Here is a 13,807-nt window from a genome sequence, read left to right as displayed (position 1 = left end):
CCTGGGACACGCCCACACTCACTAGGTGGCCATGGACTTCTCCTGGAAGGTGACGAAGGCCATTCCCAGGGGCTGGTCCTGGACCCTGCATTCCTCTTCTGTGATCCTCTCCATCAGCCTGTCCTTCATGCACGTGTAGTAGGAGATGGCGTCCTCCTAGCAGAGGACACAGCCCCTTGTGATGACGTGGCCCCGTGCAGGTGTCGGGGGGCCCAGCGCCATGCCCCCAGCCCGAGCGTGGGCCCTCACCCACTCACACCCCTGTACTTCGCAGCAGCAGTACTGGCCACAGGGCTTGGGGTTGATGAGGGTCCGCTGGCCTGTCTTCACCTGCAGGTTTGTGTAATAGGTCAGGCTTTTCTCAGTCTTTTTTCTGCAGGAAGAAGAACAAACTTCAGGCTCACAAACCTGTAAAACGACTCACAGTCTCCACGCCCACTGTCAACGGTTGGTCACCAGAACCAGGAGCTCAGCTTTCTAAACAAGAAAAGAAAGGGGCAGGGCCAACCTCCTCCCTTCCCCGCTGGGGGATCCAAGGTCAGCAAAGAAGGAGGGTGAGCGTCTCAGAATGGGAAGGGGTCAGAAAGCTGCAGGCCAGCTGAACCCAGGCACACCTGCCCTGCCAGCCCTCCCTTACCTCTCCTGGCACAGGTAAATCAGCTTGGCCACGTTGTAGCACAGCTGGACCTCCACCACTTCACACGTGGGATATGCATCCCTGTGCCCAGGGTGGGCCGGAGGCAAAAAATGGCTGTTAGAAATAAGAACCACCCCCCTGCGGAAGGGGAGACCCCCAAGCCTCCAAGCGTGGCAGAGCAATCACGCTGCTCATTTCTGCGCCAGAGGAGGCCTCTTTCCTCTTTGTCTTTTACCAAAGAGGGAGATTTTGAAATATAATACAAAGAGGTCTCTTTTAATAGCATGAAAGTAACTGCCTGAAACTGACAAGCTTATATCCACTTGGCTTTAAATCAGTTGGCACTTTTCCAGGGGAAAAAAAAAAAAACACTATTCATTACCTCTTCTACCCACCCAAAGGAATAAATGTATTGTTTGCTCTAGGTCATATCTACTGTGGACCATCACTGAATTCCTATTCAGTTTGTGACCCTTTTGAAGAGCACAGACCTTTTAGGTCTGATGAAACCAAAGACCCCTCCGCCCAGAAAATGTTTACACAGGCATCAACATAGTAAAATACTGTAAGTATGCTGTATGTATACTTACTATTGGCCAGGTACTGATAGAGCATTAAGTTATATAATCCTCATCATAACCTGTGAGGTTTTGTCCCCATTTTACAGATGAGGAAAATAAGAGTCAGAAAGGTAAAATGACTTGCACCCAAGGTCACACAGCCAGTGAGCGTCTGAGCCAGGATGTGAATGCAGGTGGCCCAGCTCCAGGGCCCATGCCTGTAGCCACCATATGGTGCTCCCTCACATACAGAAATCATTCCTGGACTGTGTAAATCCCCACCTATTGCATGCCAGGCACTGGGGATGGAGTGTGGATACGTTTACATTTCAGTGAGAGAGACAGTAGAGAAACATCAGACATTCAATTGGTCAGTAGAACAATTTCAGGTCCCCAAACGAGCTTTAAGGAAGAGACCAAAGGTGTAAGCATTTGCTGCAAGGCAAATTCACACATCCACCCCCACACAGCGCAGCAGTGTTCACTAAAAGGGCCTCCTAAAACAAGGGAAAGTGTGAGTCACTGTCTGTATGGGAATGAGGGGATTTTCTTTTTTTTTTAAAGATTACACACTAAGTGGAGCTACTGTTTCCAAATGTTGCCTAGTAGGCAACTTTGGGGGGCTGTTTAAGGAATAGGGAAAAAGTTTTCCAGTATCCAGTGTTTATACATAAAAGAATATTTCTAAAATACCTGGAGTTTCTGAAAGAGGAGTTAGTCAATAAATTTTAAACATTCATTTTACAATTCTGTTTATACTGACAATTTGCTTAGCAAGTATTCTTCATAAATAGCACAAAGTTATGCTGTAGTCAACCCCCAGCCCATACAAATTAACGATGACTGTTGCTGAATTGATGAGAAATGAATACAGACTCCTACCTGAAACCTCAGGTCCCCAGCCCAGGGTCCGGGGCCTTCCGCCCTGCTCTCCCTCCGCCATCCCCTTTCCTGATACTCCACACGACAATCCTGCATTCATGGCACCACACGCACAATTTCCTTTTTGTGGGAAAGCCCCTCCTCCAGCCTCCACTTGCAGGAATCCCTGGTACAGGTGCTCAGTAAAGGTTTCTGGAAAGGAGGTTCTGCCAGGAAAGCTTAGACTCTCTGAGCAGTGAGTGAGTTCTGGGAGGACAGGGCTCCAGACAGGGTGCTCACTCAAGAGACAGCTGCTGAGTGGATGGATGAACCCATGACTACACAGCCTCCCATCTGAGACTGCTCTCTCTCAGGTATCTCTTACTCTGCAAAGCTGACGCTGAGAAGCCCAGGGTGAATCCCTTTCTTTTCCCATGAGCTCTCAAGATGTTTATCTGCCCCTACACCCTGGCCTGGGCTCTGCCCGCACACAGCAGAGCTCCGTGGCTGGGCCAGGTCCTGCTAGGATCTCTGTGGGTGCCCAAGAGAAGGCAGAGTGCTCATGTAAGGTGCCTGTTCCGCCTAGAAGGGGCTTGCTCAGTCCCTGCTCTCCCACCAGAAGTGGCTTGCAGAAATTGTCCTGCTCACCGGAAGTGGCTCTCTACCGTCTCCTTCTTGGCATTTCTGGGGAGTCCTGTGATGAACAGGGTCCGCCTCACCTGCCAGAGAAACACCCCAGGGAGAAAAGTCACCAGGGCAAGCCAGTCTGCGGGGGAATCCAGGTTTTCCACCCCATTCAAGCCCCACCCCAAAGAAAACAGAGGGGACTTGGGCAATGCAGGCACTCTACTTCCTGGCCTGACCGAGCCCTCAAGCCTACTATTTACACAGTATCGTCTTCTAGGCTGTCAAGCACACATTTCCAAAGAAATTTCTATAAGCCTCCTTGGCACGACCAAGAAAGAACCTAGAGAGGGGAAGTGACTTAAAGTAGGTCACAAATGAGCAGATCAGAGGCCCCAGGCCTGGAACCATGTAACAGAAACTCCCCCTCCTCTTGTCAAGCTGTGGGTTGCTGATCTCAATCCAAACTTCTTGGAAGTTACTTAGAATCGGTAAGCCCAAACCCCACAAGTATAAAGGCTAGTTGGCAAAACACGAGGAAAATATCCAAATCCTAATGCAATCTGGCAGAAAAAAAATGTCCTCCTTATGCTCACTGCCGTCATGGTCCTGGAGAATAAGCCTGGTGCCATTCCACTCCGGCTCCCACCTGAGACCCTCCCCAGCACGCGCCCACCCCCCAGCCTCACTCACCAGGCTCTCCTCTTTGTACTTGATGGACTGGGTGTGGTGCCGCATGAAGACTACAGTGAGGATGAGGTAAATGATGGCGAAGATGGTGTGCAGCCAAAGGAGGTCATTGCTGGGGGGAGAGGGACGGCAGGTGCCATGGGGGCTGGGCTCCCTGGCAGGTTACCCTCATGGCACTGAGCTGAAGGCCAACGGCTTCTTCACAACAGGCTCCTCTGACAGGTCACATGGCCACTGTCCCTTTAGAGGTGGCACGGTCCTGACAAATGAACCCCAGACCCAGAGGGCCCTCCATATGTCCTAAAACCCATGGCAACACAACAGCTGCCCGGGGCATAGCCATACTCACAGCCCAGCAACAGGCACTAGCTGCAAAGAGGCTTTCAGACATTAGCCTGCTTGCTCTGGCTGCTACCCTGGGCTCCAGACTCTGCCTTCTCCTTGGGCTCAACCGTCAGCACCCTCATGCCCTCCCACCTCAAACTCACTCAGTCTGTAGGTTCGCGATTGTCGTCCTCCCAAAACTGTAAGGGTCTTTATCTGCAGAGAAGCACAGATACTCAGTGCCAAGGTCACACTAGGGAAGAGGGGGTGGGCAAAACCAGCCTTGGTTTGTGGAGCTCTGAGGAGGAGCAAAAGACACCTGGACCAGTCAGAGGACAGGGACCCCGGCCCCGCCTTTCCAGAGCTACAACAGCCATAGCCTTTGCTCTACTCCAAGCTGCTCTCTCACAGCTTCTTCTCAACCTATCATATGGGTAAAGTCACAATTTGAATTCATCTTGCTTTGAGATTCTTATGGCATTCCTTGAGAAATCCAGAAACATCCTAAGCTGTTTCCAAAACCAAGGTTGGGAATCACTGAGCATAAGAAGTGGATTCATGGTGGTATTTTGGAAGCCAGATTCCTGTGGGTGCTTGGAAATATAATTCTCCTTTCTGATTTTCACTTTGAGCATCACAAACATCTTCTGGATCCACTAATTGTGGCCTCCTGATCTGGGTGGGGGCAGGAATCTGTACATCCTCTGAAAGCCCCTGCTTTAATAAATGTTGGTGTCTTCCTCCTACATAGACTGCAGGGGCCCCAGCTCTTGGCCCGGGTTTGGGGTGGATTCTTCTCCAGATCTTTAATCAGATGAAGAAGTTCAAAAAGTCACCCTGAGACCTTCTCACACCTGAATTTAAGCATGAATCCTGGGGTTCTGATCCTCCAAAGCCCCTCTCCCCAGGGCTGCCGCTCTGCCCGGGCCCAACTCAGGTACGATGAGGAGACCTTACCCAGCAAGTTCCCCGAGAGGTTGACAGGCAGGATGACACACAGTGACAAGAGGCTGACCACCGTCAGCAGGAAGATGATATGCCTCTGGAAGGACAGGTAGTGGATGGCGTCCTCCCCACACCACTCCAGGATGTGGTCATCACTGGCCAAGACACACACATGGAATCCTAATGAGTGGTGGTAACAGGCTGGCCCTTGGGGTCTTGCACGGGTTATCTCATTTAATCCTCATGACTGTCCTGCCAAGTAGATTCCAATTTTATCTCCATTTTTTTTTCACACATGAGGGAACAGAGGTACAGAAAAATTACATTAACACTTACAACCACCCAGCTTGTAATAGCAGGGCTATGACATGAACTCGAGTCTGCCCTCTCAGCCTGCACCCCATACTCCTGGACAAAGACACCTGCCACTGCTCCATTTTATGGCTCTAGAAGCATTTGTGTCCATGTTTGTGTGGGAAGGTGTGTCCATAAATTATCCCACAGCCCTTTTTTGCTTCTATGAACAAGCAAAGCTACTGATGAGAGGGCTTCTGGGAACCTCCTGAGCAAAGCTGCACCGTGTCCGGTCTCACGGCCCCCACTCTCTCCCAGCTTGCCCGAGTGGCCTGAGTCCCAACCAGCAGCACCATGGAGAGTGGCTGAGCAGAGGAAAACCTACCGAGGGCATCTTTCAGAGGTAGGGTTAGTGTTGACTTAACATTTCTTCTTATTGATTCTTCTCTGTATGTGAGGGATTCTTTGCACAGGGTATGAATTACTTCCAATATCAGGAGGAAATGAACCCTACTGACATGATTTTATGGTGGGCAGGGATGGGTGAGGTTGGCAAATCCAGTTCTCCCACCTCTGTCCTCTCCTCCCTCCCAGAAACCCCTCCTGCTTCCTCCAGCTCCAGAGCAGAGTTCACTGGCTTTTTCTACATGACTGCCTCCTGCCAGTTCCCCTGGGAACAACTCTTACCCACTGTGACGGTTTACAAGGTGCTCTCACACGTATTAATTCATTCGAATTAGACAGAGCAGGTGTTATCCTCGGCCCCTCTTTATAGTTGGGGAAACTGCGGTTCAGAGAGAGGGACTTACCCAATGTCCTATAACCACCACATTTCATCGACTCTAAGATGTCCTTCTCATATTTCAACACCTCTGAAATGGGGTGCACCCTGTGATCATAGCTGATTATAGCATAACAGGCAGCACTTTCTCATTCTTGGCGCTGTGTAAAGTAACGTGCGTCTTACAACGGTGGCTTCTCAGAGCCGATGTGCTCTCGCGCTGCCACCACATGCGAGGTGACTAACTGGCTCATAACCACCAAGCACCTCTTTCAGGACTTCTAAGGGGAAATTTGGGGGGGCGGTTTTGGTTTTGGTTTTTCAGTTTTATTAGGTTAGAACTGTTACAATTTGACTGCACGTATACAATATATTGCATGTAAATAAATACATATACACAGTATACAGCACATTTTAAAAATTTACATATATGTACTGTCTATTGCTTCTAAGAATGTTTAGAGCTTTAGCTCTTGAAACTTACATAGTTATCAAACGAATAAAACCAACCACAAAATAAGAATTAATTCAAAAAGATACATACACCCAAGGGGCCCAAGTTTGGGGGGAAAAAAAACTCTTAATCAAATAAGCTGAATATATTAAGCAATCATTATTTCTCTACTTTTCACTAATTCAAAGACATATAAAGTTGCCTAGAAGAGCTTCTAACCAAATATATCAGAGCTAAATAGTAAGTAGATATAATTCTTGCCTAAAGCAAAAAATTAGCTTTAATTAGCCTGCACAGGGGCTGCCTGAGAGCTACCTTTATTCTCAGCCCCCATATAATGCTTTGGGCCTTAACTGAAAAGTACCTAAGAGACTCCAGCTCAGGACCAGGCATCTTGGCTCTTTCCTCCTGACTGGCCAAACACCCAAACAAACCCACCCACACAAAGCCTCCCGCAGCCACCACACTGTACTCACTGCAGGCGGAAGATTGCAGTCAGCCAGGGGCAGCATCCCTGAAAATGGAGAACAGGGAGTAGCGTCCAATAATCTTTGCTTTTTGGAGGCAGATACAATCATCATCTTTGACATTAAATAACCACCTAATCTTTTGTTTCATAAAAACAGTGCTTTTGTCCCAAGTTCAGCAAGCTACCCTCTCGTCCCAAACATGACAGAGTCTGTGTGCTTCCAGTCCTTTGGAACATGCATCCTATGCCCGAAACTCTCCTGAAAACCCCCCAAGTTTTGACAGTTTTGAGGAATTATACAGGCTCCTGGGTCAAATCGTGAAACCTGTATCGAGAGCTGATGAAAATTCAGGACCACTCTGGAGAAGCTGACAAGGGCTTCTGTTTGTTTCAGAATGACTGAATGAGGTGCCAGACAAAAGTCAGGAAACATGTCCACTCATTGGACAGCTCCCTGGAGTGGGATCTAGAGAGGGAAAGGGTACTGTCCATCTCATCTCTTACACTTAAGACCCCACAAAGCTGGACTGTCACCCGTCTGGGAAAGACAAATATTTGTTCATCATTCATTCGACACTTACTTAGCGCCTACTGGGTGTCAGGAGGTGGGGAACGGGGCTGGATAAGACATGGTTCCTGCCCACAGCTGGCTCATAAGCCAGCAACCAAGTCAATAATTAACTGCCACACAAAGCTGGAAGTGTGATAACACAGACAAGTGCAGTAACCCTCTGCCTGAGGCTTAATCAAGTCTCAAGATCCTGGGTCATCCAGCTGCCACCTTCCCTGTAGTATTTCTCAAGTTCAGGTGCCTTCATCAAAGCAGAGAAGAGTTCTCACCAGTACTTGCCAGTCAAGGTCAAGGGTACAAAGTTAGCAGCTAAAGAGGAGCACAGCCACCCTCTCCCGCCAGCTCATCACTGCCAGTCCCTGCAACCCCCTCCCCACAGCCACAACCACAACTGCCCCTTCAATACCAACCAGCTCGCTTTCAAAGTCCTGCTGCCCTGAAGAGGAGGACGACAACCTTTGGAATCTGGACTCACTAGAAACACAAAAGGAAAGAATGGCAGATAATTCTTTTAAAAGGTCTAAAAGCTTATGTCCAGCATCCTAGAGCTCAGGACCAAAGCTACTAGCCTTCAGTGGCTGGGACAAAACATAAGTCACCCTGTGAAAAATACAGGCAAGAGCAATGAGCATTCCAAGGTATGGCGAGACATAAAACTGTCACATGGATGAATAACGGGGTCAGAGCATCAGTGGACCATCCTCTGCCCCTGAACCTCAGCACCATGACTGGTCTACCTAAAGTGACTTCAAAGTGTTGCCTGGTTACAATATATTCCCCAACATAGCAACTAAAACTTGGAATAAATACTGTATTTTATCAAATCTAAGACACCACTGAATGTAAGGGGCACAATTATTTTTATGAACCGCTAGGGGAAAGAAAAAAATGCTGTCAATTGAACTATGACCACCAATGATAATAAGCAGCCCCCAATTTCACAGATGAGAAAATGTCACTGTGCATTTTAGAGTTCATGAACTGGGGCAATTTACGCTGTGGCATTTTAATCAGACCCTTTTTTCTAAGTAACCCTGCGAATCTGAGGGGTCTGCAGTGTGCTGTTTTGCTTCTATTTTCCTACTCCTGGCTCCACAGCCCCACTTCTAATGGCATAAGGCCTGGTGAAACTTAACTGTCAAAGCCATTCCAGACAACTGTGCCATTTGACCTTCAGGGTAACCCTACAGGGAAGAAAGGACAGGAGGAAACAACCCAACAAGTTGGGGGTCTTGACCAAGATCACACGGCCACGGAAGTGGGGGGTCTCCTGACTTCCAAGTGCTCTATTCTGTGGAGTACTCGGCCCTCCTAGAGGTGAATGTGCCCAAAATGCAGCAGGTGTTTCAGAAGCTTCCCCCTAACGGTCCAAGGCTTGCACACAGCTGAAGCAAAAGGCTCCACCACCTTACCCCCAGGTGAACATCTGGGGCTTTCACAAACACCAGAGTAGAGACTGTGAGGAAAGAAGGTGCATTTAAAGCCACCCCCTTGCCCTGCCCGCATGGACCACATTTCAGCATGAGAGCTGTCTGTGGGGCAAGAGTGGGGATCTGCCTGGGGAGCCCCCGGGAGGCGCAGGCGGGGCAGCCCAGGCCAGTCCGTGTTTCCCCACTCGCTTCCTATTGCTACGTCTGACACAAGATCCTGGGGTGTGCGACAGCCAGCCAGAGCTGGAAATTCTAGTTGTGCAGATCTGGAACTCATACCCCCTTCAGGAGACATGCGCAGAGAGCCGGCAGGTCCAGGGTGGAGGTGGAAGGAACTGAGTCCTGGCTACGGCAGTCTGTGCTCTGTAACAGGCTATCGAAGCCAGCTGATTATGGCCACCGGTTGACCGTGACCCAGAGGACGGGGACAGCTCCCCTATGGCCCTGCTGCCCTTCTCAGTTCACCTTGCCTCAACCCCAGACCCAAACTAATTGATTTCAAAGAAGATACACCTGAAAATGTTCAAGGCAAGGAAGACAGCTGGCATCCTCCTCAGAGTATGAGGAAAACCCACGTATCTCAGGGAACTAGATTTCCTCTGCAGCCTGAAGCAACAGGCTCATGGCCACGGCCAGCCCCAAGCCCCGAGGGAGAGCCGGCATGTGGGCCTTGGTTTTCTCACCGCCGCAAAGAAGGTAACGAGACTAACCTCATGCGTCTGTGGTGAGGAGCAGAGAGAACAGTTTCGGGGCCAGGCCGGGCAGATACACCAGTGAACAAAACTAACACCAGCATCATGTGTGGGCTGTGCCTGGTGGGCTTCACAATCCCCAGCCCAGCCCCTCCCGCTCTCCCTCTCTCACACACTCAGAGTGATGCGTCTCTTACCTGCCTGCTTCTGACACCAGGGCAATGCGGCCATAATCCCAGAATCTTCTTCTTATGATGGAAAACACCAATATTAAAAACTAAAAGTAGAAAAGAAACCAAGTAAAAGCATACTGGATGGATTCTGATTAGGAGAGACAGCTGTCTTAGGGGCCAAGCCCACCTGCTTAGACTCAGTGGGCTAGAAGAACCAGAGAGGGCACCGGCTGCTCAGGGCCACACAGCTCGAGGGCTCGATGCTGTGCGCACCTTCTTCACCAGCTCCAGTCCCCTGTGCCCAAGTCACGAAGGCTGTCGATGCTGGCGCTGAGCTTGCCCTGGCACCTTCTTAGTCGGGCACACAGGTCCTGTCCCTTGCTCTTAAGACCGCGTTAACAGCCACATTCTTCTTCTGTCTGGTCTGGATTCAGGGGCCCCTGAGCAGGAAAGCGAGGTCTGGCTTCACGGCAGCCCCGGGAGAAGCTCCCTTCTTTACTTTACATAGAATTTCACTTTTAACTACAGAACCAAGGTAGCAGAGCCCCTGCCCCCACCCCAGGCCGAGCCAGCAGCGGTCAGATTTTTACCTTGAGTTTGGTAAAGGTCTTCAAGACAAGCTCTGGGGACACCTGGCATAGAGCATGTGGGGACAATGCCCCCCGGCGGCCTGAGGCTCTGGCTGGCTCGGCCACGGCAAGCTGGGCCCTGAGCAGGCCCACGTGCCTGACAGCAACGCAAGGGGTTGGACTCAAGTTTCTCTAACCCCCTTTCAGCTCTAAAAATCTGGTGATTCTAGATGTCTCCTCCCTCCCTATGTGTCCATCTTTGCAGGCCCTGCTCCTGCCTCTCTCCTCCCTGGACAGGCTCCTTCCCTTCAAGGTTCAGGGAGGTAGAGAGATGAGTTTTAAGCATATACCTGCATGCCCTGGTCAGGAACTGGGGTTTTAATTGTGGATTTTTGACCCCAGAGGGGCTGAGTTCCAATAGAATTTTCTCAAGATGAATCTGGAAGTAGGTGATATATTTTCAAGGGCAGGTGAGTCCTGTTGTCTGGCAAACATAAAGGCTGCCCAGCAGCCCTCTCCGCCCTGGCTGCTGCTTCCTTGGCTTGTGTGGTGTGGACATGTCCCATGTGTTCATGTTCTCTACGCCCCTCTGGCTCTTATGTGAGCACCCTCACACCCCCATAACTTCCTGCAATAAAAATCCACCCCTACCAGCACACTCCACTGGAGAGCAATGCTCTCTTCTCAACCAACCCTGTTCCAGACAAACCCACCCTAGTCTGCCTCTCCAGACTTCTCTGCTTGGCCCAGACTCTCCCTTCTCTGAGGACAACACTAGATCACAGTTCCAGGACCACCCGCCTCCATTGCCTCCATTAATCCCACCGACCCTCAAATCCACCACCACACTCTTGCCTATTCCCGCCTCTCAACCAAGGCTGGTAGATATGTCTAATCTCAACCTACAAATGGGTTTTGGCTCCAAGACATGGGTTATCTGGCACTTAAAGAGCCCTTTTCCACAAAAGCATCATGAGTAGCACCCAGATTTCCACATCTGCTCATAAAGAACCAACATTGTAGCAAAACTCTCATGCAACCATTTAGACCTTAATCCTTGACCCCAGGGAGGAAAATGGAAAGAGGGGTGAAAAACCCCTTCCCCCCTTCCTAGGAACATTTTTCCTGCAAGCAAACTTATGTTTGATACCTGTCTCCTTCAAGGACTGAGGCCCTCAGGCCACACTAACTCCCCTCCCCTAGACCCCTACCCAAGACTAACCTCTGGCCCAAAGCAGCCCAAGGGGTCTACCCCTTCCGCCCCCTCTTACCCCGTTTACTCAGATGGTCTCCGCTACATGTGAGGGGATGGCGTCGAGAGGGACCGACCATCCCACGGGCGCTTGTGAAAAGCAGGTGCCCCTGGGCCCCAGTAAATGTCACCTAGCCAAGTTTGAGCCAGTCTAGAGGAGAAAATGGCATATTCCAAATTGGGGGTGGGGGGGAATCTTTGGGAACAAGAAGGTCAACATTTAAAAAAAGCTACCTGTGAGGATCAGCCCTGATAAGGTGTCCTTGCCTTCCCCATTTTCTCCACGTCCGATCCTCCAAAAGCCCCAGGGACCCCAGTGGAGAACAAGGGTGACATTTATAAGCTGGGATTTGCAACTGTTCTAATTCTCATCCACACCCTCCATTCACATCTCTCACCCCTGTGGACTGGCCCTTCCCAGGGGTCTTAGACCCACAACAGGCTGATAACTCAGCGATGACAGTAATAATCAAAGAAACAGCGATGTGTGCTCTTTCCATACATCGCCTTGTTCAGTCTTCTCCAAGACTCTCTGAGGTAAGAATTATCACCTTCATTTAACAGAGCAAACACCTGAGCAAGCTATGTAATGTGCCCAAGGTCACAGAGCTGGGAAGTAGCAGAGCTGGGATTTAAACCCAGGTAAGTCTGGCCCCTCACCTGAGTGTCCCAGAAAGCCCAGAGCCAGGGGGCGGGGAGGGGGGTTAAACATACAAATAACTGACATGATTCACAAGGAGTCTCACCAGGAAGAAGCTGACGTCTATGAGCAGGACGGTGGGGATGCCACCGAAGGTGACCCCCTGGAGCACGGTGCTGTTTTTGGCTGAGTTGTAGCAGTAGGAGTCATTGGGCTGGTCCCCAATGCCCAGCTGCTCACGGATGGACACCTCCCTGGATTGCCACAGCTCCAGGAACGGGGAGTTGGTCATCGTGCCTGTCCTCCCTGGAGAACGGGACCGGGCAGAAGGTCAGGGCTCCAACTCTCCTGTGGTCCCCCAGCCAGCACTGGCAGAGCCAAAGGCCTCCTGGGTGTCTCCTCCAGGGGCTGGTGGGGCACAGGGATCGAGGAGAGGCAGGCACTGGACCCTGCATGCCGGGCAGATTCTGCAGAGAATAGCTCCATTGTGGGAATGGCCCCGAGGCCCAGATGGATGGGGTGGGTGGCTCACCCAGGACACAGCTGGAAGCCTCCCCAGAGGCGGGTGAAAAGGAGGAAAGGGAAGGATGGGAGCTGCTGCAGTGCCTGCCTAAGGGATGCCAGGTTCCCCCAGCCTCAGGGGTTGCTGCCAGTAGGTCATTCCTGTGGGAGCCCCTGGGAGACCTGGGGCACAGGCAGGGGAGACGAAGGCAGGGCAGAGGAATCAGCAGAGGAGGAGGAAGGGCATCTGAGTGGGCAACAACTGCTGATCCATCTGAGCCACAGACAAGAGTTTATGGGATGTCAGGCTGGGGCCTCCGAGCCAGACCCACTCCATACATGTGGAAACCGAGGCTCAGAAGCTTGAGATTTCCATTTAGATTAGGGAGCTGACTGGGGCAGAATTAGGTCTCAGACCCAGGCTCCTGGCTCCCAGATGCCAGTTCTCTTTCCACTACACCACACCCCCCTGCACACACGTTCGTTTAGTGAGGGGTGAAAGCCGGGAAGGGGCAGCAGAGATGAGGAGACAGAGAAGGCAAAGGGGGGTGTAGGGCGAGGAGGAGGAGAGGGTCCCAGGCCTCCTCAGGAACCCCTCGGTCACCCATCACATGTCCCTGGAACGCTCCCCTGGCTCCACCCTCTCATCCCTGTTCTCCTGAGTCCTTTTAGTCTTACTGGAAGGTTCAGCATTTCCAAAGCAAATATTGTTCCAGGCTGGCTGTTGACCTTTCCTTTCTGAGGCTCCTGGCAGCCCAAGTGAAACTAATGGAAATCTCCAGTGTCTGTCTCCTAACACCAAAGGCCCCAGAGTTGGTGCCCAAGTTCTCGCCTGCTTTTCACACTTGTCTGTGGCTGAAGAGCCTGGAAAAATGCTAGTACCCCCTTCCTCTCAAGGTCCCATCACCTTAAATCTGGTTAAACAAGATTCCCAGAGGACTTTGGCTAAGTCTGATTTTTTTGTTAGAGACAAAAATCTTGGGGACGAGAAGAAAAGGTATAGAGAACAAAGAGAGATTTGGCCTGCCAGGTAATACTGGTAGGTGTGTGTTGGGGAAAGATGATTCCCAATTCTGGCCCCTGGGATTGCTGGGGACCATCTCACACACACACGACAGGACGTGCAGGAAGAGTGGGCGGTGGGAGGTCCAAGGGCTTGGGAGGATCCCCCAGAAGGCCAAGTCACTTTCTCATCCCTGTAGAGATTTGGCAATGGCTGGAGGGTGTGATGCCAGAGACATGGAGTTGGTGGCTCTGCCCAGTCAGGAAAGCTGCCTCTGGAGACAGACGGTCTTAGCTTCCGTCTTTTAAACTCCACCCAGTGGCACCACCCCAACAGA

The 13,807-nt window shown here is 50.9% G+C and overlaps 1 protein-coding gene across 3 annotated transcripts in view; it reads right to left on the bottom strand.

Moving 5' to 3' along the window:
- Positions 1–13,807, bottom strand: part of TMEM63A (transmembrane protein 63A) — a 31,221-nt gene that overhangs the window by 13,288 nt on the left and 4,126 nt on the right. For all 3 annotated transcript variants that reach the window (XM_072948655.1, XM_072948656.1, XM_015234817.3), the window contains exons 3-13: positions 12,073–12,272; positions 9,530–9,609; positions 7,621–7,684; positions 6,647–6,684; positions 4,654–4,796; positions 3,861–3,912; positions 3,376–3,484; positions 2,707–2,777; positions 638–718; positions 250–373; positions 23–156 (exon numbers count right to left, since the gene is read on the bottom strand). In XM_072948655.1, coding sequence (XP_072804756.1) covers positions 23–156; positions 250–373; positions 638–718; positions 2,707–2,777; positions 3,376–3,484; positions 3,861–3,912; positions 4,654–4,796; positions 6,647–6,684; positions 7,621–7,684; positions 9,530–9,609; positions 12,073–12,258 — 1,082 coding nt within the window. In that variant the 5' untranslated portion in view covers positions 12,259–12,272. The remainder of the gene's footprint in view (positions 1–22; positions 157–249; positions 374–637; positions 719–2,706; positions 2,778–3,375; positions 3,485–3,860; positions 3,913–4,653; positions 4,797–6,646; positions 6,685–7,620; positions 7,685–9,529; positions 9,610–12,072; positions 12,273–13,807) is intronic.

This window comes from Vicugna pacos, chromosome 23 (assembly GCF_048564905.1).
Source record: "Vicugna pacos chromosome 23, VicPac4, whole genome shotgun sequence".
NCBI classification, from domain to species: Eukaryota; Metazoa; Chordata; class Mammalia; order Artiodactyla; family Camelidae; genus Vicugna; species Vicugna pacos.
The sequence above is the reverse complement of the archived record's forward strand: the minus strand, read 5'-3'. Positions and strand labels throughout refer to the sequence as shown.